The sequence below is a fragment of the Cydia fagiglandana genome, chromosome 11, assembly GCF_963556715.1.
Source record: "Cydia fagiglandana chromosome 11, ilCydFagi1.1, whole genome shotgun sequence".
In the NCBI taxonomy this organism is placed as follows: domain Eukaryota; kingdom Metazoa; phylum Arthropoda; class Insecta; order Lepidoptera; family Tortricidae; genus Cydia; species Cydia fagiglandana.
Genome location: NC_085942.1, coordinates 19,572,452 through 19,597,349, shown reverse-complemented (window position 1 = coordinate 19,597,349; position 24,898 = coordinate 19,572,452). Strand labels below are relative to the sequence as shown.

Here is a 24,898-nt window from a genome sequence, read left to right as displayed (position 1 = left end):
CTAATTTTAGGGTCCCCGACGCAAAGGTGCCCTGTGCGATAATTACTTAAACTTCACGACCCTCATATGAAAAATGAAAATGAAAAAGTTTATTGTATCAATTTAATATGGTCATTCATTCAGACTAACAATTTTAAAATATCTTGGATAACACATTTAGGGCGGAGTGGAAGAAATTCAGTAGGTAAGAAAAAGCGAAAACCGAAATTCACAAATCGCGGGGATCTTTCTCTTTTACTCCAACGAAGGCTTAATTAGAGTGACAGAGAAAAATCCCGCAATTTGCGAACTTCGATTTTCGCGGCCCTGTTCGTATATCTTTGCAGTAACAGTTATAGGAGAAAAGTTTGTTTTTATAGGTAAGTACTTATTTTAACTATACCATCGTAGGAAAGAAAAAACTTTATGTTTAAGCTACGGTAACCGCTTACCACCAGGTGGGTCTAATGACTGGTTTGCTACCAAAGTACATTTAAAATAATTAAAAAATAAAACAGCAATACGCGGTAGTAAATCAATAAATATTACTAAGGTAAAATAGAAACTCACGTATCCAATTTATTTGTGATAGAAAACGTTTCAGGAAAATTTCCCTTTTAAATGTCATTAATAATCATTAGCTAGACCCCCAAAAGGGTTTACTAACGAATGGGCCAAAATCGTTTCCCAAAGTATCACATCCCAAACTATGTTTCCCAAATTATCATTTCCCAAAAAAATGTTTGGCAAAACAACTTATCGCAAATTTTCAGTTAGCAATAGTCTTTTTTGGCAAGTTATTGTTTAGCAAATAATTACTTGGACAAGTTTCATTTTACCAAATATTATTTAGTCAAATGTATCATTAAGCATAACTTACATGTCCCAAAATATTGCATGGCATACAATTTACATACCAATAAAGTGGAGGCTGCAGAATTTTATTTGTCTAGTATTTAACTGATCATTACATATACATAGTAAAATGTAACGTCAAAAACAAACATTCTTACTGCCAAAAATATGTAGTAAATGATCACTAAAATTAAAACTCCATTTTAATGTAAAATGACAACCAAATTTGTTACATCTTGCTAATCTATTAAAGCAAATAACACCAAAGTAATCATTGTAACCCAAAAATAGTAAATAACCACCAATATTCAAACCACATTTTAGTTTAAAATGTCATGCAATTTTTTTACACCTCGTTATTCTATTAAATTAATTAATCCACATCGATGACCTTTTTTTAGTACATAGAATTTCGTTTCTGTAAGGACCGCAGTTCTAACCTAACCTAACCCACTTTTCTAATAGCATTTCGATTCTGTGAGGGTGACAGTTCTAACCTAACCTAACCCACTTTTCTGATAGCGGTTCCGTTTTATGAGGATCGCAGTTCAAACTTAACCCAACCCACCCAAATTACGTAGAATTTAACGTACCTATTATAACATAACAAAAAGTACTTTAAATAGAGATGCCTATTTGTCAAATTTGCGAAGTGACAATTTTGACCAAACATCTTTTTGGAATATAATATTAGACAATAAAAAACGTTTGCTAAATAAGTTTTTGTCCTAATAACATTTGACAAAGTAAAATCATGCCAAATGATAATTTGACCAAATAAATTATATGCGAAGTGTAACTTTGCTAAAGGTTCCTTTGGGAAATGAAACTATTGCGATAAGTTTGTTGGGAAGTGAAATTTGGCGAAATGTATTTGGCCGAAACGAAAGTACACCCCCCAAAAGACTTATCATGAATACCGATTTGCAAGTTGCTTTCGATCTATTTAGATTTCGCGCGCAGGGTTAATGCGACCTTATTACTGGGCGTACGCCGTCTGAATTTTCTATTTATTTCGCCCTATTTTAACTTACTTTTAAATTTTACGGACAAAACATCCTCCAGACTTAGCACAGTCGCACTACCCCCTCTGCCACGCATATGGTAATTTTACTCCATTTTCGAGTCGAAAGTGTCTTTGTGTGACGTCCATGTCTTTGAACGGACCAATCACGGCACGGGATTTCGCTCACCTCGTCCCGCGCACCCCCGCATTTTTGGCATCATCAGTTGCATGAAATAATTGCTCTAAACTCGGTCTAGAGAATTCCTAGTCTATGTTACTTATTTTGCCTTGTTCCACCTGTACGGTTACCATCAGTTTGTCACTGACATAAACGCCGTCGAGAACGTAATTTACTTTCTATACATCTCGCTCGCACTAATATGCGAGTGCGCACTAATATGCGAGTGCGCACTAATATGCGAGTGCGCACTAATATGCGAGTGCGAGCGAGTTGTATAGAAAGTAAATTACGTTCTCGACGGCGTTTATGTCATTGACAAACTGATGGTAACCGTACTGGATAGATAAATCGGTCATAATGGTAACTGTCTACACTCACCCTTACCTAGCTGCTGGACGAGAGAGGGGCAGACGCGCGGGAGGAGGACATACGACATTTTGAATTATTACCAATCCATCTACGGCACGATCAAGCTGCCTTGCACTTAAAATATTAATCCTATAAAAATTATGTTATATATACTCATTTGTGGAAGCTGATTATACTTATATATACTGCAAACCGTCTATATCATTGAAGAGCACCGAATTATCCTACAATTTATGGTGACCCCGACGTGATCTGGATGACGCAACTGGAAGGCGAAGATATCCCGGAATAAGTGCATACGTATACTGGATCCGAAGGAAGTACGCCCGTTCCTTTTAGTGTTCATCATTTCCTATTTTAAAAGTTATTGTTCTCGACTTGTGTTAATTTAGTTCGATAATTCTAGTGCAATTAGTGCGGTTTGTGAGTTAGTCTATGTAGGTACCACCGTTTGCAAAATTATTAACAAAACTTCGTAATTCTTCATTCCTTATGCATAAATAGCATTTAAATAGCTTCTTTATAGTTCTAAAGTAAATAATACATACGTGTTGGTACCGTAAAACAATTAAATCTTCTATAAAATTCGACTTAAAAATTGTGTGTTAACACAGTGTTCCACAGTGTCCAACTTTCGTAATTTAAAGTTTCTAGTTTTTCGTAAATACATTAGTCCCGATTAAAAAACAAGTACTTATAGGTAGTTAAACATAATTGCCGACTATTTCAGGAAATTAACGGGATATAAGCTGGTGAGAACTAGTGATTTGGTCAACTACACTGCACAGCGGTTTCCAGCAGCGGCGCCGAGTAACACCGTGTCGCTTTGCGTTGACCGGCCGGTACCTACCTATTGTGCACATCTGTTATCAGCGATCAGCTGTTCTACTCATCATTTACGAGGTTGGATTCACTTTAATTACTTTATAACTAACTTCTTTGTTATTTTCGCCTGCATAATGACCGAATTAAAGGAACTTTTAAAACAACGGGCCACTATAAGAGGCCGCGTAACATTATTTGAAAAGTTTTTAACGCCTTTAATGAGTCTCGATAGTGTAACTGAGCGTAATAAATTAATAAACAACGAATTAAGCTTAAGATTATCCAAATTTCAAGAGTTAAGTTACACTTTCGAGGAAATACAAAATAAAATTGAGGAATTAGACTCCGATACGTCAAAACAGATGGAAGAAAGGGAGCAAACGGAAAACCAGTTCTTCCAGCTGATTGGCACCGCTCAAGAGTTTTTAGATGCGTTTAACGATAGCAAAACAAAACAAGGAGACGAGTCTTCATGTCGTGGCAGTTCCACATCAGTTACAAATCACGTTAAACTGCCACCCCTGAAAATTCCTCCTTTTAGCGGTGATACAAATAAATGGCTTCAGTTCAGAGACATGTACTTATCTCTCATTCACAATAATGATAATTTGGACAACATAAGTAAATTCCATTATTTAAAATCATATTTGGAGGGTTCCGCTCTGGCAGTCATTAATTCGGTCAGCGTTTCGGCAGATAATTATCAAATTGCTTGGTCGTTGCTCTGTGACAGGTACAATAATAAGCGTCTATTAATTAACGAACACATTAAATGTCTATTTTCGATTGAGGCGCTCTCTAAAGAGTCCGACCGGGGCCTGCGCAACTTAGTTGATGCAATTTCAAAAAATTTAAGTGCTTTGAAATTGTTAGGCGAGCCAACTGATAGTTGGGGCACGCTTATTATTTATATAGGCTCATCGAAGTTGGACTCGGTAACTGCGAGAAATTGGGAGGAACATCGAAGCAAATTAGAGACCCATACTTTGGACGATTTTTTCAACTTTCTTCGTCAAAGGGCAACTGTATTAGAAACAGTCTACGCCGCCAAAACTTCAAATAATCAAAGTCATAATATTAATAAGGTTGAAAATCGTCACAACTTTAATAGGTCGAAATCATTCATTTCTTCTTCGCTCGATTCACACCCCCGTGGCAGTTGCTTGGCCTGTAAACAAGATCATAAATTATATGAGTGCAACAAATTTAAATCGATGTCTGTGCAAGAACGAAATGCAAAGGTCTTTCAATGGAAATTATGTAGTAATTGTTTACGTAATGATCACCAATCGTACCAATGCCGGCTCGTCGCTGGTTGCCGCATCTGTAAAAGAAGGCATAATACTTTACTTCATAAAACAAACAACTTACCCAGCGGTTCCGAACCGCATCAAACACAATCATCATCATCATCATCGCGACAAGAGATACAAAATAACGTAGAATCGTCTGCGTCTACATCCTTACCTACCAATTCAACTTCTAACCATGAAGTACCTACCAATGCTACTGATAACGCATCTTCTAGCCCGCGTCCGGTAACTACACTGTCTGCTGGCTCCTCAGGCTTCGGTCTTCATTCAACAGCTGTAGTCGAGGTGTCAAACAATGGCAACATAATAAAATTGCGCGCTCTTCTAGATAATGGTTCGCAAACTTCTTTCATAACGGAGGCGGCTCGAGCTAAGATAGGATGCCCTACAATTAAAAAATTCAAGTGCGTGTCTGGTCTTCAAAATGCCATCGTAGGCACTGCCGAACACTGCAACGTACAAATAAGGTCTACTTATAACTCATTCACTACAAATGTTAAATGCTACGTCCTACCAGTCATAACTGACGTTGTTCCTCAACTTGAGATACGAGTTGACGAACTAGCCATCCCCGGCCACATACAATTAGCTGATCCAGACTTCTATCGCCCTGGAGACATCGATATTCTTCTAAGTTTGGAAGTCTTCTGGGACGTTCTGGGTACTTCTCAAATAAAACTCGGACCAAATAAACCAGTCCTCCACGAAACTGAGTTTGGATGGATCCTCGGTGGCCGCAATACGGGGAATGGTACAAAGCGTCCTAGCAAACCTTATTGCCATTTCAGTCAAGATATACAACAGCAACTTGTAAAGTTCTGGGAAATAGAAGAAGTTCCTAAAACCCAACCTACGTCAAATAGCGACGAATACTGTGAAACCCTTTTTCAAGAAACAACGCAGCGTGAAGAGAATGGTAGATTTTGTGTTCAAATACCTCTGTGCGATTCACCAGATGTCTTAGGCGACTCATTTAAAATAGCCGAACGGCGACTACATCAAATGGAACGTAAAATGAAACAAAAACCTGAATTTAAAAATGAATATTGTAAATTTATGCAAGAGTACGAGCGCCTAGGACATATGAGTGAAGTACCTAAGCCCGAGCGAGGATGCTACCTACCTCATCACGCTGTGATACGTGAATCTAGCGAAACTACGCGCTTGCGCGTGGTCTACGACGCGTCAGCAAAAACGTCATCAGGCGTATCATTTAATGACATTCAACATGTCGGACCTGTCGTCCAGGACGACCTCTTCTCCATATTGTTGCGTTTCAGGCAACACAAATATGTAGTGACAGCCGATGTGGAGAAGATGTATCGTCAAATTTTAGTAAAGCCCGAACAATGTCATCTACAAATGATTTTATGGCGTGAGCAATCTGATCAACCAATTAAAATATATCAACTCAATACAATTACATATGGTACATCATCTGCGCCATTCCTAAGTACACGGTGTCTAGTTCAGCTCGCCAATGAGTGCAGTGATGTAAGAGTTGCTAATGTAATAAAGCACGACTTCTATGTAGATGACGTCATTACAGGGAGCAGTTCAAAGGAGGACTTGTGCTACATAATAAATTCAATAACGGAAGTTCTTCATTCAGCGCACTTGCCATTGCGTAAATTCCGTTCTAACATAGGTTCCGTCCTTCAAGACAATTCTAATGCGTTGATACCTAAAGACCTAGATTTCAGTTCACAATCAAGTGCTTTAGGACTTAAATGGGATCCAAGCACTGATACATTCAACTTTCCTGTCGATATTAAACATTCGTCAGTAGCTACCAAGCGATCGATCTTATCGAATTCTGCTAGATTGTTCGATCCTCTAGGGTTGTTAAGCTTATGTACAATTGTGCCAAAAATAATTCTTAAAAATGTATGGCTCACTAAGTTAGACTGGGATGATCCTATTCCCACAGATTTATCAAAATCGTGGTTCAATTTTGTGCTAGGCCTTAAGAGCCTAACCAACTTTCAAATACCTAGATTTGCTCTCGTTGACGATCCCGATGCGATCGTTGAATTGCATACATTTTGCGATGCATCACAAGATGCGTACGCAGCATGCGTCTACTTGCGCTCGATTAGTAGCTCAGGTAGCATATCAGTAAATTTATTGTGCGCTAAAACAAAAGTCAGTCCCGTGAAAGCTCAGACAATACCGCGTCTTGAATTATGCGGAGCTTTATTAGCTGCACGATTAAGCTCGAAAGTAATCGAAGCTTTACGACTTATAGTCACCAACATCTATCATTGGACAGACTCATCCGTAACTCTAGGATGGATCTGTTCACCCTCGCAGAATCTTAAAACTTTTGTATCAAACCGTGTCGCAGAGATTCAACAGCTTACAGCAAATGGATCCTGGAGACACGTCCCAGGTGTTCAAAACCCTGCGGACTTAGCATCACGTGGTGTAAGTCCATCACAAGTAGCTGATGCTAACCTATGGTGGCATGGCCCCTCCTTTCTATTAGAAGGGCCATCAGCCTGGCCAGAAGTCATTAAACCTAGTGCCAACATACCTGAAATGAAAACCTGCAAAACTAATACTAAACCTAAAACTACTATACCTATAACATGCACTACAACTATATCTATAACCTATGACAAATTAATAAATTTCGAAAGGTTCTCTAAATTCACAATACTATTACGAAGCTTGGCTTATGCATTGCGTTTTATCCACAACGTACGACACTCAAGTAATAAAACAACTGGCCATCTAACTACAGACGAACTACAATTATCATTACATCATCTTGTTAAGCAACACCAAGAGGAGTGTTTCGAGCATGAACTACATCTACTAAATAATAAAAAATGCTTACCTTCAAAATCGCGAATCCTTTCTCTCAGACCCTTCGTGGATGAGAAGAGTATCCTCCGTGTAGGCGGACGTATTCAAAATTCATCTGAAATATTTAGTAAAAAGCATCCGATTATCTTGGATTCTAAAAATCGTTTCACCAAATTACTTTTCATCCAAGAACACAAAAAATTATGCCATGGAGGTGCTCAGCTTTTACTGACTAACGTCAGGCAATTGTACTGGCCTGTTGCTGGAAGAAGATTAGCCAAATCTACTGTAAACAATTGTAAAATTTGTAAAATCCTTAAAGCTAAATCTGTCATCCCAATAATGGGAAACTTACCCTCCGCTCGAGTCAATCCTAGCTTCGCTTTCGATGTGTATATTCGTCTGTTTTGCAACCAAAGCAATTCATTTGGAAATTGCATCAGACTTGAGTGCAGAGGCATTTATCATGTGTTTAAATCGCTTTATCTCTCGCAGAGGAAAGCCCAGCGTAATCCATTGCGATAATGGCCGAAATTTTGTAGGCGCAAATAATGAATTTAAAAGATTCTTAGAATCTTGCGGTGAATCCATCTCGTCATATGCTGCCGGTGAATTCATAAATTTCAAGTTCTCACCTGCTTATTCACCGCATTTTAACGGACTTAGCGAAGCTGGCGTAAAGGCTGCCAAGCATCATTTAACGCGCATGATAGGGAACACTAACCTCACCTTTGAGCAATTATCGTCTCTATTTGCACAGGTTGAGGCAATTCTTAATTCCAGGCCTATAACTCCCCTATCAGCCGATCCTACAGATCTTTACCCTTTGTGTCCCGGGCACTTCCTGATCGGCAAACCGCTCACTTCATTGCCATCGCCCACACTTACCGAAATCAACCCAAATCGTCTTAGAAAATATGAGCACATTGAGCAGATCCGACAACAGTTTTGGGAGAGATGGCGCACTGAATATTTGAACGAGCTACAGCAACGATCAAAGTGGCGCATCGACCAAGGAAAACTCGCTGAAGGCGATATGGTGGTCCTCAAGGAGGCTAACTTGCCACCACTCAAATGGCGCATGGGCCGCATTCATCAACTGTACCCAGGAGCCGATGGGATAGCACGTGTTGCAGACGTGAACACGTCCAAGGGTATCATCCGCCGCGCCGTCACAAATCTCTGCCCGCTACCTAACGATGAGCGCGAAGAAGCTACTCGAAAACCCACAGTTTCCGAGGGGGGGAAGATGTCTACACTCACCCTTACCTAGCTGCTGGACGAGAGAGGGGCAGACGCGCGGGAGGAGGACATACGACATTTTGAATTATTACCAATCCATCTACGGCACGATCAAGCTGCCTTGCACTTAAAATATTAAACCTATAAAAATATGTTATATATACTCATTTGTGGAAGCTGATTATACTTATATATACTGCAAACCGTCTACTTCATTGAAGAGCACCGAATTATCCTACAGTAACAGTCTTTCAATATATCTATTTTGATCTTATTTTTATGCAACCTTGAAGATCACTCTCACTGATATTAACAAAGTTGTTATGGTTTTGATACGACTGAGAATCGTCTGGTGGTTGACACTCATCTCACGCACGATTTTCACATCATTCGCATGCAGCAGTCGTATCAACACGAGATCAAAGCTGGAATAAAAATAAAATACCTACTTGTGTCTAATATATCTAGTGAATAGAACGTTACTTTGCGGAAATCCATATTAATTAAAACCCAAAATATTACTTTGCTAATCCGCGAAAAGATAACGTTTAGTCAATCAGTGCTAAACCCGTTATATTTGTGTATTTTGTACATGACGCTTCCCTCCCGCTTCCGTTGCCGGGCGTCAGACCGTCAACATCTCCTGAGGATGCCGCGTAGAGAGGCGAAACACGTGTCGAGTATTGTTCTTTTGGTGGTTTGTTATATTTATTTGTGTATTTATTCTTGCGGTGGGAGGGTGGGAACATTAATTGCATGTACAAAATACACAAGTAAGTATAACGGATTAGCACTGATTGACTAGTAGGTAACGTTATCTTTTCGCGCTTGGGGTGACATCGTCACTGCGTGACAAAACCCCTTAAAAAAAAAAGATTAAAAAAAATCTTTTCGCGGATTAGCAAAGTAATATTTTAGTTCGAGTGTGAGTCCTTTACTATCGACAGTATCAACTTAACGTTCACTGGCGTAAAAGTGGGGTCTATGCCGCGAACGCAGAGGACGCCGGTTCGATTCCAGCCCTGGAGATTGGAGGACTTAATATTATTACTCTTATATGACATCTATTCCAGTTCATAAACAATAATAAACATTCACGTTTATAATTCCAAAGATAGGTTAGGTTATTGAAATATAAAGTGAGTCGATCTCTCGAACAAGTTTGAACAAGATGGGCTCTTTATATTTCGACAACCATACCAACTCATCAAGCTTCTCAAGGGTTCCTTTCAATGTTTTATTCAATATCCGGATGTCAGGAACGTCAGATGCAGATAAGATTTACCCAGTTCAGTAAATTAAATTGTAAGTATTACAATACATTTTTACAGTAATTTATCTTAAGAAGGTGGACGGTGGGCATAATACATTACAATGGCCTATGAGGCCACGTACTCCCGTCTTATATACAATCATTTGGTTTCCATTATAAAAAAAAAAATAATAATAATGAAAAAAATATTGCTTTCAGCAACAACATCCTCTAACCGCGTTGTGTAGAAAAAAATTACGCCGGATTTATTGTTACTTATTTATCGTGAATGTAACAAATAGGTTAGGTATAATATTGATATTGCCATGAATAAATTGGACGCGATTTCAAAGGACATTATTTGTTGACATAATAGAATTTGGAGACCTCTTGTAGTTAAGTCTGTGCAGGTAATCTCTTAGCTAAAATACGTTCAAAGAATTTAATTTCCTACCCAGTATTTACTTTATTACAATGACAATAGTCTCTAGGGGCCCGATTCAGATTATGAAATAGACATCTAATCTTTTAGACATCACCAAGATACGATAACGATATGTTTAAGATCTAACCTGTCAAATTTGACATTTGCGCGATTCTGGAGATACTCTTAAACGATTTCCACAGGATATGACTTAGAGATCTAATTCACATCTAATAGATATCTTACTCTAATATCTAACGTAAAAGTGACATTAGTTGCCCGAATTGCGCTGCAAAAGAGAACTAGTTGATATCTAAACTATAACGTATCTAGAATGGATCTAGAACGTGTCGTCTCTTGTGAATATCTTGAAGTTCGAATTCGGCAGTAGGTCTCTAGCGACTTTCATATTGATTGTCACTGAGACGGGGTACAAAATGGGTCGGAAATTAATTTCTTTCACTGTATATAGGGATTGCAATCCGGTCCGGCGGATCCGGTAATCCGGCCGGATCCGGCACATTTTTCATGATACCGGATCCGGCAAAATTCACCGGATCCGGTCCCGGATCCGGTAAAGTGAAATAAAGCGCTAAAATATAAAATAACAGCTTAAAACACTGCTAAAATTTAAAAGTTCTCGCCAGTATTCGGTTTTTCTCGCTCGCAAACAGCAACACAACAACTTTTTTGTTAGTTGACGCCAGTCTTCTAGCCGACGAAATATGTGTCGTGAGATTTCCGTGCACCGTAAGTACTGGATTGGTTTATATTCAATTTATTGTGTTGTTACATTATAATTCAATGTACATGTTCTTTCGTTTTATTTTGTACAAACCATTTTAGCCCACTTATAATAAGTGTTACCTGCATTTAAAATATAATGATATTTATAAAATTAAATAGAGAAATATATGTTGACTTTTGACGACCGGTCTGACCTAGCCAGTGGGTAGTCATCCTGCCTGTGGAGCCGCGATCCTGGGTTTTCGAATCCCGGTAAGGACAATTATTTGTGTGATGAGCACAGATATTTGTTCCTGAGTCATGGTTGCTTTCTATGTATTTAATTTTAAGTATTTGTATATTATATATCGTTGTCTGAGTACCAACAACACAAGCTTTCTTGAGCTTACCGTGGGGCTTAATCAATTTGTGTAAAAATGTACTATAATATTTATTTATTATTATATCCCTTTATTCATCATTTTTCTCAGGTTAGGCTTTTATAATATGAATATAAAAGTAAAATATAAAAACACTTACAAAACAATAAAAAATACATATAAACACATTATAAAAAACCTAACCTAGGGTGCCGCCAGCAGCGGGGCAAGGCCCAAGCTGCCGGTGGTCAGGGCTGCAGAGAGAGGAACCGGCGGACTATCCGCGCCGTGTCCAAGATCACCGCCTTATTATTATTATTTATATGTTATTTTGTTCTCTTTATTTATTTTTCTTCTTAAGTTAGGTTAATTATAATATGAATATAAAAGTAAAATATAAAAACACTTACAAAACAATAAAAAAAAATTATAAACACATTATAAAAAACCTAACCTAGGGTGCCGCCGGCAGCGGGGCAAGGCCCAAGCTGCCGGTGGTCAGGGCCGCAGAGTGAGGAATCGACGTACTATACGCGCCGTGTCCAAAATGACCGCCTTCTGCATCTGACCCTTGATCCAACCACCAAGCAAGAGTCTCTCTAGGTGTTGGTCGAGACTCTTCGCTATGAGACCGTTCGCTGACACGACTATAGGAACAATGATCGTCGAGTCAACATCCCACATGGCGGTTATCTCGTGAGCTAAGTCTAAGTACTTGCTGGACTTGTCCTTCTCGGCCTTCACGAGATTCTCATCATGGGGGATGGTGACGTCGACGAGCACGTCTATTATTTTGTTATTATTATGCTACTAAATGTACTTGTATAGGTATACACGTTTATTGATTTTGTTTGCTAAAATTAAAATGGTTGAATTGAGAGCACCTTTTTGTTGGAAATGTGGGTTGGGCTATAGATATTTTAAGAGAAAAAGAAGATTTTATTTGTGGTTAAGTAATGAAAACGTTGATTTTTGAAACTTAAAACAGCCATCATCGAATTAAACCGTTGTGAGACATACTAACATTGAATAATTTACGGTTTAGACTCACTTGTTTTTAGTCACTCGCGCGACATGTTTCGGAGAGCCTATGTCTCCTGTTAAGACACCCGTTTTATTAATCCATTAAAAATGAATTAAAAAATATCCTTAACTTCGCATATAACGCTAAAAACATGATAAAATACGTGACTTGATGAATTTTTTATCCGCAATACCAATCCGGCCGGATCCGGCCGGATCCGGCCGGATCCGCCGGATTGAGGCCAAAATCCGGCCGGATCCGGCCGGATTCAAAACCAGTCCGGATTGCAATCCCTAACTGTATAATACAAGTTAATTGAAACTGAAACTGAATATTTATGTTAGTCAAAGACGCGTGGATCACTTCGATATTACTTAATTTAAGTCTACACGTCAGAGTGCTCGCTACTGACCGCTAGGAAGCGCTTTTAGCTTTTTAAATTGCTCCCCTAATTAAACTTCTTTACGGGCATTTTTGAACCCGCATTCAACAAAGAATAGCGCAACTAGAAGTTAAGGAAGTTGAGAAGGAGATTGAGATAATAGGCCTATGTCAAGTTGAAAATGAGGACATCAAAAAAACCGTAGTAAAAATAGCAGAAAAACTGAATCTAGACACAAAGGAAATCGAAAGCGCGCGGAGGGTAGGCCGGGAAAGAACGGAGGACGGCGGGCTCCCGCGAGTGCGCCCCGTCGTGGTCAGGCTTGCATCCAAACAAGCGAGAAACAAGTGGCTTATGCAAAGGAAAACTAGGCGAACGAATAAGGACTTATTATCCATTGATAATGAGCAAAACGTTTACATTAATGAAAACCTTACGCCCCAAATGCGTCAACTTCGTTGGAATGCTAAAACCACTCTAAAAGGATTATATAAACATATCTGGGTGCAAGATCACCGGCTACTAGCCAAAAGGGATGATGATGCGAAAATACAGCGCATAAAGAATGACGCGGAGATAGGCAGACTATTATCAGCCGCGCAGCGCGCGGAGTCATAAGTAAGATAGCCACATAATAGCGGGCGAAAACACACTACACGGTTTTGTAATAAGTACCTAAAATTCAACGATATATTAGATACTATCAGTGAATGTACGACGAGTTATAAAAAGTTTGATGATATAAATAACTGGAGCACATATATAAATAGCACGAAAAAAGATTTACAAATAATACATGTAAATATCAGGAGTATGAGAAAAAACTTTGAACAATTGCAATGCCTATTGAAAAACTGTAAGGACGTAATAGACATAATTATAGTAAGCGAAGTTAACATTAAAAAAGAAGAAATATGTATGTACAATATGGAAGGATATAATATGCAGTCGCGTACACGGGAAAGCAGAAGAGGAGGAGGGTTATTAATATACACCAAGAGCGAGTTGAAAATAAAAGAAGTAAACAAACATGGACAGGCATCGGAAATTCTACATATAGTAATTACTAACCCGACGAGGCCAATCCACATTTTTGCCATATATCGTCCGCCGAGTAATAGTAAACACAGTTTTATACAAGAGTTAAGTGAGATTCTGAATAAAATTCCACTCCCCGAGAGCGTAGTAATTATAGGAGATATCAACATAAACTTGATGATAGGCAATACTATCACGGAGATCTATAAAAACACCTTGTGTGATCGCGGCCTCGAGAGCGTTATCAATGAGTGCACACGCGAGGAGATACTGGACGGGCAGCTCGTGACGTCGTGCCTCGACCATGTGTGGGTGCGCGCGGGCGCAGGCTCGGGAATGCGCGCTGCAGCCGCACACATGCTCACGTGTAAGATTGCGGACCACTATCTAGTAGGAGTCAGCTTAACTACGGCGGGCGTCGACCCGCGCGCCAATTGTCAACAAAAAAGGGAAGTGCAAGTTATTAATAATAAATTAGTAAAAAATGAATTAGAAAAAATAGACTGGTCGGAAATATATCACATTGACTGTCCTAATGCTATGTACGCAAGGCTACTTTCCATCTTCAGCAACATATACATTAAATCAAAAACCACGAAAACGTTTAAAACCAGTAGAGTGTCGCAACCGTGGATAAACACTAATTTGATTAATATGTTATCGCGTAGAGATGAGTTGTTTAGAAGATGGAAAGCTAGTCCTAAAAATGTGATTTACAGGTTAGATTATACTAGATTTAGAAATGTTACAAATAAATGTATATATTGGGCGAAACAAAACTACAAACAAAAAGAGATAAAAAACTGTGAAAGTGACTTAAGAAAGCTGTGGGCAACAATTAATGGTTGGCTTGGAAATGTCAAAGCAAGTCTGGACGATGTAATAATTAAATATTTGGGAAAAAGCACGTCGATAGAGGCGGTATGCACAAACTTCGCCAAAACATTTACAATGGAAATTCAAAATTTAAAACATAAATGTAATGTAAAGTTCCTAAATCGAGATGACTATGTAAAATATAGTAATGTATCCTTTCGTTATCAAAAAGTCTCACACGCGGATATAGAAAAAATAATAGATAAATTAAGTATTAGAAAATCCCCAGGAATGGACGGAATTAGATGTCAGGACATAAAGCTTGTCAAAACAAGCATAAGTCCGATTTTGGCCAAGTTTGTGAATAGCTGCGCGGCGACTGGTGTCTATCCGGATATGTTAAAAAAAGCGATAATTAGACCTATTTACAAACAAGGAAACCATTTAGATTATAGTAATTATAGACCAGTAGCTATACTATCAGTAGTGAATAAAATAGTTGAAAAAGTTATTACAACGCAAATTAATAATTATTTAGAAAAACATAACTTAATATCGGATGGTCAGCATGGGTTTAGGCGTAGGCGCAGCACCTCAACCGCTTTGGCCCAATTCACGGATGAGGTAAATGAGCATTTGAATAATAAAAAATACGTAGTAACTTTATACATAGATTTCAAAAAAGCATTTGACACTTTGGGCCACGAACAGCTCATCCTCGCTATGCAAGAATGTGGTGTCCGTGGCCCAGTGATAGAGTGGATTAGAAACTACTTAAGTAACAGAACAATAACCACGTTGATCAATGGGCTGAGCGGCGAGGAGGCTAGCGTAGTATACGGGGTGCCAACCGGATCGGTGTTCGGGCCGTTAGGGTACATAATGCACGTAAACAGCATGATTAACGTCGTCCAGGCCTGTTCAACTTATATGTATGCCGATGATACATGTCTATTGTATGCTGATAGGGATATTCAAACTGTGGTTAAAAACATACAGACAGATTTTACAAGCATAATAAAATGGTCGCACGACAATGGTATAATCCTTAATATAGAAAAGACCAAATGTATGATAATTAAGTCACCATACTTACAGGAACCATGTGAAAATGTTTGTATATTGGGGCATACATATGACTGTCTACATAATAATAAAAACCAGGAAGACTGTAACTGTAGTAGTATACAAGTCGTAGATAGATATAAATATTTAGGCTTAACTATAGACACTAAATTTAATTGGGGTATCCATATAGAAATAGTATGTAATAAACTCCGCTCAATTCTGGCAAAATTAATTAGCTTAAAAAACATAGTAAGTAGAAAATTAATGCACATCCTGTATAACTCGCTAGCCGAGTCGGTAATTAGTTATGGGTTAATTGCATATGGACGTACGTTTAGGAGTTACCTTGATAAAATTTGTAATCTCCAGATAAGAATAGTAAAAAGTGTATTAGTAGATAAAAAAACTAAAAACGAATGCAATAATAATTACAAGCGATTGTATAAGATACTAAAAATCTTACCAGTGCATGAGAAGGTTAGGCATTTAGTTTGTATGGATGATTATGGTCAAGACAAATTCAAAACGCATAGACTACCGTTACGTAATCTCAGAGCAAGCACGCAACAAACATACGTAGAACATAAAGCGAATAATTACTATGGCCAAAGAACGCGCAAACATATGGTTCCTAAAATACTTAACCAATTAAGTCCAACAGTAGATCAGTGTAGCAGTAAGCAAATATTTAAGAAAAGGCTGCAAGCAAAACTTTTAGATTTGTATGATAATAGTAGTTAGTAGTAATAGTATATTGTTTGTATGGCATAACTCTAGTTAAGTAATGTATTAGGTATAAGTATGTAAGTTAAGTGGGTAGAACACAAAAGGATTGAGAGCGCTTTATCCGCCAACAAACTGTCCTCAGTTTGGCGGAATATAAATATGTAAATACCCTGTAAGTTTTTTTGCGATAAATAAATTAAAAAAAAAAAAAAAAAAACACACGTACGAATTCGGACAACTGAATCCCGAATCCATTTTACGAGAAATTCTTGTTGATAAACCTAAACTTACTATCCGTCTAAGAATAAAAGTTATTTGGGAGCAAAATTATTGTTTACCCTTCGTGCTGATAGTGCTGATACTGGGATCAGAGCAAACGAAAGTTTCCAAAATTAAACCACAACGAGCTTTTCAAACAGAGTTTTGAGGGATACGAGAGTTGTAAGGCGCAAGAAGTGATAAGACATGAAATCACTAGAGGATAAAAATCAACTTTATCTACTAATTTCGGACACAAAAGTAATTATTTCCCAGCAAGTGCGGTGAAAACGATTCAATGCACAGATAGCAACCTACACCTGGCACCTGGCAGCACCTAGCTAGCCAGCTATTAGCTACCTGGTGCCTACTAGCCAAGTTAGCCGGCAGAGTAATTTTTTTTAGTGTGAGTTAAGGATAGGTATACGATATCCTATGGACGTCATAAACGACCATTCCTCGAACGATTTCGACCTACCTGTATCATTTAAAAGCCATCAAGTATGCATTAACGGCCCAAATGCCGTATCGCACCCACTCAGTACTAGCCCATACAAGGCATGGGTGGGCCTCTCATTTGCATTTTAATTACCTCGCTGGAAAATCCAGGACTTTTTGGCAATATAATTAATCGTTCAGTGGCCCGTATTGGAATGTTCAGTGGGTCGAACGAAACTTTAAAATTGCCGATACGAAGTGATTTATATTGAAACTATTGTTTACTGGAATAACACACAAAGGTGACATTTAAGGGGTTTTTGGGGTTTTAATTTATTTTAAAACAGTTGGGGAAATTGTAACTATGGTAACAAATCACTTGTTTGAACTTTATTTTTACTGATCGAACTTTTCTGGATACTATGCGTATGTGGCACGGCTCCCCAAATGATGATACAGATGCTGTCCTGCCCAGCCAGCCCGCACACAAGTTCCGTGCAAGATCTACAGCAGGCCACTGACGAGCCTTCCAAATGGATGCCGTTACAATGGATTCATCCAAATGGACGGCATCCTAATATTAAACATTGTACGTGCTTGACATTCACGGACCGATTTAGGATTGCAGCCACGCTATTTGGACTGTTGGAAGGCTCGTCAGTGGCCACCTTAAGGGACGCAACAAACGGCGTTAAGCGTCGCTACCTTCTGGCCCCGTTTAATATGAAATACGAAACCAACGACACGAGAAGAAGAAGAAAGCTGGACAACAATGTACCAATATTTTCCTCCAAAGGATATTATTGTCATCAGATTAGTCATGTGACTGCCTGAAAGAAAATACCACATAAGACCAACGCGAACGACAAACAGCAGCAGAATTCAAACCCGGGACCTCCTGTTGTAGGCAGGGTCACTACCGACGAGCAAGCTGTATTTGAAAGCTTGTAACTTGAGGGGCATCACATAGCTCATAGTCAGTTCGTCTATCCGTTTGTGTCACATCACTACTTTTTTTTACCATAACCTCGTAACGTTTTCTCCTATTATTCCATAGTCGCGTAGGCGGATACTTTATCCACTCGACCTCCTCAAGGGCCCTACGTTGCTCTTCAACTATACCCTTTGTTCCAGCATTATGCGATAGGTACTGTAAGCCTGCAGAAAGGCCATGCAAATGAGGTATCGGCAATATTAATCGCTGGGGAAATTCCAAGCGAGTCTATTGGTTTTATTTATTTATTACTGGCCTATTAGCTATGAATCGTTTGTCTTTGTCTATTATTTTGACTTATTTATTTGTAAGAAAGGGATACATAACTAAATCAGGCTCATAATTTTTTATGAATAAGGGGTTAAGGTGCAGTGTGCAGTAGGTGCCAGCCGAGTTTTTTTTAAATCGTAGGGTTTTTTTTAGATCATTATATACTTACATAATTTTTATTACAGCGCCACCTATGGACTGTCTATGGAACTATGTACCCTTATTGGATGCGTATTGACTATCGATAAGCCATCTAGGGTTCGATTAAGTAGAAGAAGGGTTGGATAGATGGCGTTGTTAACTTCACAAGTTAACACCCTAAGCGCCACTTGCACCATTCCACTAATCCGGGGCTAACCGGTTAAACCTGGAGTTACCATGGTTACCAGGTTAACCCCGGGTTAGTGGGATGGAGTAAGTGGCCCTAAAACGGTTTAATATTCCGGTCTTCTCCACATCCACATTGGCCTTAGTATGTATATACAGGGTGATTGGTACATCGTTTGCCAAATTAAAACGGCAGATAGGTTGAGTCATTTGCTGTCTTCTCAGGCCTAGAAATTTTTAATTTGGTGAAAAATTTTTTTTTTCACTTTAATGACAATTTTTCGTAAATTTCACATTTTTACTTGCGTCGTAGTAAAAAAAACCATAGCCAATTTTGTTTTTCTAGGCATGAGAACAAAGCAAAATGACTCAAGCTATCTTCCGTTTTCATTTGGATTGGATTGCAAACGATGTACCAAACACCATGTATATTTATTGTTGGTAATCAGCCAAACAATTTTCTGAAACACGGATGGGCCTAATAATCAATAAAATATCAGTAACTGACAAAAATAAATTAATTAAAAAATTAAAAACACGACTGCTGCATTTTAAATCGCACTGAAAAGCTAAAAATAATGTTAATATGTTAGTCACGTAATTTTATGAATCTAAATTGGAATGTAAATATACACTCACGGTCATTCACAGTAAATACAAAGAGCTATGCACATTTATGTCCGTGACTGTAGGTACGTGTACATTTAATTTCAATTACAGTCGGGGGACCTTGATGTACCTAAGTGCATCTCAATCAAAAGGTCCCCCGACTGCAATTGAAATTAAATGTACACGTATACCTACAGTCACGGTCATTAATGTACATAGCCCTTTGTACTTACTGTGAATGACCGTGAGTGTATATTTACATTCCAATTTAGATTCATAAAATTACGTGACTAACATATTAACATTATTTTTAGCTTTTCAGTGCGATTTAAAATGCAGCAGTCGTGTTTTTAATTTTTTAATTAATTTATTTTATTTTAAACATTTTAGTGAAAAAACTAAGTAAAACTACCATTTATAAGGATTTACCCCGGCCATTTAGTTTGTCAACAAAGTTCTTTTTATGTGGATAGGTATTAGCTCCTAGGACTGGGACCTTCTAAAGGCAGAGACATACTTATTACGGGCGTCTTTTCTGTGGATAATATGTGAATGTGTTCACAATTTGGGACATTTGATATTTGATATTAAATATAGCTTCTTAACTTCTTAAAAAGAAGTGGAATTTTGAATTATAATGGCCATGAGGGTTTGAAGGTCCACAATAAAGACTCATAATTTTAACTGTCACTAAAAAAGTTTTTGATCCAATTATCTTCGTCGCAACTTCAGCACGACGACGCACACATGGCCTTTGGCAAAATAGCACCAATTCAAAGATCAATAATGACATACTGTATGTAAAAGGGCCTATTCGACGCTAATATCTTTAAGTGTTAGTACCTACCAGTGGCGGCGCGTCAAACATATCCATAGGCAAGCCGGGGCTAATTAGGCTTACATATTTCCTTTACAATTCTGCTCAAACGTCCAAAAACAGGCAAGCTGGTGGGAATCGGCTTTTATGGACGCGCCGCCACTGGTACCTACCTACATTCAAATGATGAACTTCCAAATAAAAGTAGGTAGCCCTGACAGACTAGATGGCTGAATGCCGAGCTCTGCGTAGGGCCGAACACCCAAAGCGTCCAAGAGAAGCGAGTTTCTACGCGAGGCTGAAGGCTAAGCTGCGGGACGTTAGCGGTGAAACACAAAAACACTGTAGGTACATGTGTTAAAATACATAAGCTGAAGACCGACCTCCGCGTAAGTTGAAGGGCTAGGGATTCTAGCAATACCTGCAATTTCTTCAAATATCTGACCAAGTTCCGCGAGTACTAACCTCCCGCAGCTCGGTCTTCAGCCTTGCGTGGAATTGCGACTTCTCAATTATGATACTAGGAGAAATTGTAGAAAGCGCGTACCTGTCGGACGCTCCGGGCCTTCGGCTTTACGCGGAGTTCGATCTACGGGCTTCGCATTTAAACACTGGCTATGCCCGACTCTTTTTGTACGAGGGCGCCGAAGGCGCCCGACTTTGGAACGCGTGCATCGCGCCACATACGTCGGGCTAAGCCCCACGCTTTAAGTATGAGGGCGCCAAAGGCGCCCGGATATGGTAAGCGTACAGCATGTCACGTACGTCGGGCTACGCTCAACTCTCTTAGTATGAGGGCGCCACGACTTTGGAACGCGTACAGCGCGCCATATACGTCGGGCTAAGCCCGACGCTTTGAGTACCTACAGCGTGTGACGTACGTCAGGCTACGCCCGACTCTTTCAGTATGAGGGCGCCGAAGGCGCCCGGTTTTGGAACGCATACAGCGCGCCACGTACGTCGGGCTGCTTTGAGTATGAGGACGCCGACGGCGCCCGGGTTTGGTAAGCGTACAGCGCGCCACGTACGTCGGGCTACACCCGACGCTTTGAGTATGAGGGCGCCGAAGGCGCCCGGCTTTGGTAAGCGTAAAACGTGTCACAACGTCGGGCTACGCCCGACTCTTTTAGTATGAGAAGGTCGAAGGCGCCTGGTTTTGGACCACGTGCAGCGCGCCACGTATGTCGTGCTATGCCCGACTCATTTAGTATTATTCAAACCCTATCGCTTAAATCGAAGTTCACACGTTTAGATTTCAATAGGGCGATTTAGTTCCTAAAATTACTTTATAAAAATATACCTATACAAGTCATATGGATGATTTGTATATATTTTTATGATCAGCGGTAAATACCCTTTTATTTGATAGCTCGCTAAATAAGATAGATGAATTTATTTTTCTTAGCACATTTTGTAAATCCTTATTTAACCAAAATAAGATTTAAGCGCGTATGTTGCATATATATTTTAAATCGCCTTTCAAAGCTCTTCATTTTGAGACCCCACTCGATAGGTTTGCAAGATTTTTTTTTCTAAACGTCACGCAATATTGTGTATTACGTCCGCCATATTGTTTTTATAATGACGTCATATAGCCTATGTCACCCGGGATGACGTAAGGATTCTAATGACATATCATACATCTAAATCGGTTAAGGCATTCAGAAGTTATGGTGGAATAAAGAAACTCACATACATACAAACATGAACGCTGAACACAATACACTCTTTTTGTTTGGGCAGTCGTGTAAAAACATCGAACCCAACACGCAATAAAGTTGTCAACAAGTGAGTTATCACTGCGATCTATCAAATGGGTTTACTAATATCGAGTTTGCGTGTTCCGACTTTAGTTTACTAAGTTGACAAGTTACATTAAAGGCCTGTGCACACCGGCTGCGTGTGCGTGGCGTGTACGAGTGCGTGCGGCGTTGTAGTATACTGATCCTTATGAGAGACGGCACACCGCTTGCGTGACGTGTGCGCGTGCGGCTCCAACATTTTAGCGCACGCACACGCGCACGTCACGCACACGCAAGCCGGTGTGCACAGCCCTTAAGAGTCACACGAAGAAGAACGAGTAGGGTAACTACTACAGTTATTGGCCACTGTTTACGTAGTAATTGGCCGCTCTTAACAATAACATTTCAATTGGCTTGTTTCTTTCTGATTTACACTGAGAGAAAAGTACAACAAAAACACACAAAAATAAACTTAATCCGGGGACAAAGAGAGGAACAAATTGACTTTTGTAATTTCTATTAGTTCTTGCAATTTCTATTATCTGTTTGTTGAAATTATATTTGGGATTACTGAGCTGTTTGTAGAAATAAATAAACTTTACAGAAATAGTGAAACGTCCATAATTATTACTAAAACTTCATTTTTTCCCCCAGTACAGAACTGTTTTTTAATTCCTAGTGATGATTTTTCTCTCAGTGTGTGTGTGCGTGTGTGTGTGTGTGACAATTTGATAGGGACCAATAACAATAGTAGTAACCCTACCTAGAAGTACTACATGCAAAAAATCTACTCGCTCTATTTTCTTTGTAATTTTTAGCATCGATTTCCACTAGGTACTTTCCTCTTAGTTCTAAAATGGAATGAAATACCATTTTAGATTGATCCCATCATGATAATATGGTGAGGTTACAATCGATATTAATCGATATTAAACTTTCGTGAGACATCTTTTAAATTGTTTATATGACAACGGTTTCACTCACTTGAATTTTTAGTCGCTATTGGTATGGTGAGGTAACGTTTAACTTTTTGATGACGTGGCCAACCGATCAGACTAGCTTCCTTCTACTTGTTTACTGCAAACGAATATACATTTTTCTGATCAATTACCTACTATAACACTTTAAACTCTCGCGTTTTGTACACATATTCAATTACACAAACGGGTCTACCGCGATATAATTTCATTGTTTTTACCTTTAATTCCGACGTTTCAGCTGAGTTGCATCAGCTGTGGTCACGGAAAGACTGACGTCCCAACAAATGTCAACGGAGATATTAATAGTTTAGTGTTGTTTTATTAATATCTCCGTTGACATTTGTTGGGACGTCAGTCTTTCCGTGACCACAGCTGATGCAACTCAGCTGAAACGTCGGAATTAAAGGTAAAAACAATGAAATTATATCGCGGTAGACCCGTTTGTGTAATTGAACAATTACCTACTGACGTGGTTGTTTAAACGAAAAAAGTCTGTTTTGTCGTGCAAACATCCACAGACCGCAAATCTCTTTGAAAGTAAATGACGAATTAGTGACGTGGAAAATGTTTGTCAACACTGCAAACTTGCTCAACCTGACCTTCATAGACTAATAAAACAGACACGTCTATACTTCGAGCAACACCGGCTTCCGACACGTCAGAAGGGAGGGGCCCAAGCGATATCTCACCGTACAAATCTTTCTGCCATTTTTCGCGGGGGGAAGGTGCACACAGTGGCACTTCTCACACACTTACATACAAAATCCAATCAGAGGCCCTACCGCGAACCACGTTCGACGTGTTGCCTCTCTATGGCACTTGTAAATTCATACGTAAGTGTGACAGGGAGGCAACACGTCGAACGTGGTTCGCGGTAGGCCCTCTGTAATGACGACACAAATACATACAAAATGACACAAGTCAAAGACAAATCTTGCAAACCTCGATCTCTTTTTGTGTACGGACGAGTGACTAGTGTCACAACACGCACACTAACACATTTCCGTTGAAGTATGTCATTGTATTCTGAGAGATGAGAAGTCGGATTTGTTGCTCGACCGATCCGCAATTTGTACTGAGCGAGCAAAATCGATAAATCCAACAATTACTTGAGACTAAAATATAATAATTGTATTTAAATGTAATTAAACGTATGATATGTAAAAAAAATATTACATGTGAAATGTAACACTTTCTTTTTGTAAATTTGACGTCCCCGACCTCTTTTTATAACAAAAAACCGAGCAAACAGGCATTTTTGTGCAGCAGTGTTCACGCGCGCGTCTGGACTCGGTCTAGTGAAAAATCCAAGTGCAACTAGTTTTATTACCCGCGGTAGATTATATTGACGCGCTAATCTTGTACCTCGGCAGAGGGGAAATAGTGCGAATGCCGCCTCCCTTCCGTGTTGCTCGAAGCGTCTATACAAAACCACGTTCGTCCAATATTCAATTTATTGCCAGATGTCACATGCGAAATGACGTGAAAGACTTTCACATCATGAAATCAAAATCAAATCAAATCAAATATCATATATTATCAAGCAACTAAGGCCCATAGATACATACCTTACAAACTAACATACATACAATAATAAAATCTTACAAGCTAAAAAATTATTTAAGCGACACGGCGGTTTTCAGTTGTGTCGCATGTTCCGGTGTAGGATTTGACAGATTCCCACGGAACCGTCGAAACACCACACCCTTCGGCCAGATGCGCGCCGATAACCAAGACAAAAACCATAACATTGCTGAAGCTGCATTGAGTTTTTTCCGTCCCATAGATGGTCAGCGCCACCTATTAGAGGAACGTGATGTTGTGTAGCCACTTTCACTCTTCCTGTTATATTCTTAACATAATTATTTCTTAGCATAATGATCTATTGGTTTGTATTTTTATATTTCACTCAGATCACAAACAAACCCATTTGATTCCTGATTCATTAAAATTGGCTTAGTAGTTTTGACGTTACGATACAATACATACGCTACGAATGTATATAAATATTCCAAAGCCATAAATATTTTTGACACTACCGTCATT

The 24,898-nt window shown here is 39.1% G+C and overlaps 1 protein-coding gene across 1 annotated transcript; it reads left to right on the top strand.

Moving 5' to 3' along the window:
* Window positions 1-3,577: 3,577 nt before the first annotated feature.
* Window positions 3,578-8,612, top strand: LOC134668690 (uncharacterized). The gene is made up of 3 exons (XM_063526130.1): window positions 3,578-3,792; window positions 4,591-6,955; window positions 8,100-8,612. Exons 1-3 carry the CDS (start codon window positions 3,578-3,580, stop codon window positions 8,610-8,612), a joined length of 3,093 nt encoding a protein of 1,030 aa, XP_063382200.1.
* Window positions 8,613-24,898: the final 16,286 nt, after the last annotated feature.